The 1,030-nt window shown below is 55.9% G+C and overlaps 1 protein-coding gene across 1 annotated transcript in view; it reads right to left on the reverse strand.

Moving 5' to 3' along the window:
- Positions 1 to 370: 370 nt before the first annotated feature.
- LOC107300507 (proline dehydrogenase 1, mitochondrial-like) overlaps positions 371 to 1,030 on the reverse strand; it is a gene marked incomplete at its 5' end in the record, with an annotated part of 13,863 nt that continues 13,203 nt past the window's right edge. Inside the window, 3 exons of the mRNA XM_015829830.1 lie at positions 371 to 485; positions 672 to 770; positions 868 to 1,027. Coding sequence (XP_015685316.1) covers positions 371 to 485; positions 672 to 770; positions 868 to 1,027 — 374 coding nt within the window. The remainder of the gene's footprint in view (positions 486 to 671; positions 771 to 867; positions 1,028 to 1,030) is intronic.

A 1,030-nucleotide genomic window follows, 5' to 3' on the forward strand; every position in this document is an offset into this window, starting at 1 on the left:
AAGAGAGACAGGTTGGGAGAAGGAAGGGAGGAAGGAAGGAGGGAAGGAAGGGAGGGAGGGAGGGAGGGAGGGAGGGAGGAGAGACAGGTTGGGAAAAAGAAAGAATGGAAATCTGAAGGAAGGAAGGAAGGAAGGAGAAGACAGGTTGGGAAAAGGAAGGAAGGAAGAAAGGAGAGACAGGTTGGGAAAAAAAGGAATGGAAATCTGAAGGGAAGAAGGAAGGAAGGAAGGAAGGGAGGGAGGGTTAACATAGATAAGTCCACCCTGGTTCCGTGTCTCAGTTTCTTGGAATCTGAAGACTGCGGTGTTCCAATCAAAGTGCAGCTAGTGGCGCAAGTGACAACCCCCCCCCCATTGGCCAAAAGTCACATCACTCTCCTTGAAGGCCCGCCTTACCAAGAGGGAAGGTGATTTGGTCACACATGCCCAGAAGCTGCCCAAAGTAGATCTTGTTCTCCGAAGGGTGGATGCCAAGATCTGCCATCCTGCAGAAAAAGAAGGAAGGGCTTCAGAAGACAACCTACCTGTGGCTCTTCCACCTGGTTCTAGAATAGTCCTCCCCAACCCTCCTTCCAGATGTGCAGACTCCATCTTGCGGTGTCTCCAGGACGAGGAGCCCTCCTCTTTGGGGCTTCGTCAGGTGGGTCGGTGGGCCTCACGCTGACCAGTACCTGCCCAGGGTGAACTTGACTGTGTCTGTATTGTGAGAAGCCACCATCACGTTGGCCTTCCGGCTGTGCCGGATCTCCTCCAAGATGTAGTCCAGGCATCTGCAGGAAAGACGGGCGGAGGTGTCAGCGGACCTCCCAGGTGTCCTCCTTCCCCCCCCCCAAGAGCCTCGGAGCCCCGAACCCCCTTCTGCCCCACCTGTGGTACATCTCGCTCGTCTTTTCATAGGTTGGGTTGATGGGATCCTCGTAGCCCACCTCGGCCGCCCGACTTCGCTCCTGCTCCATGTAGGCGCCCCTCACCAGCTTGGCTCCGAAATGCCAGCCTTCCCGGCGTGAGAGCTCTACGTCGATGGTCACAT

The sequence above is a fragment of the Protobothrops mucrosquamatus genome, unplaced genomic scaffold, assembly GCF_001527695.2.
Source record: "Protobothrops mucrosquamatus isolate PMUCROS unplaced genomic scaffold, P.Mucros_1.0 scaffold7280, whole genome shotgun sequence".
Classification (NCBI taxonomy): domain Eukaryota; kingdom Metazoa; phylum Chordata; class Lepidosauria; order Squamata; family Viperidae; genus Protobothrops; species Protobothrops mucrosquamatus.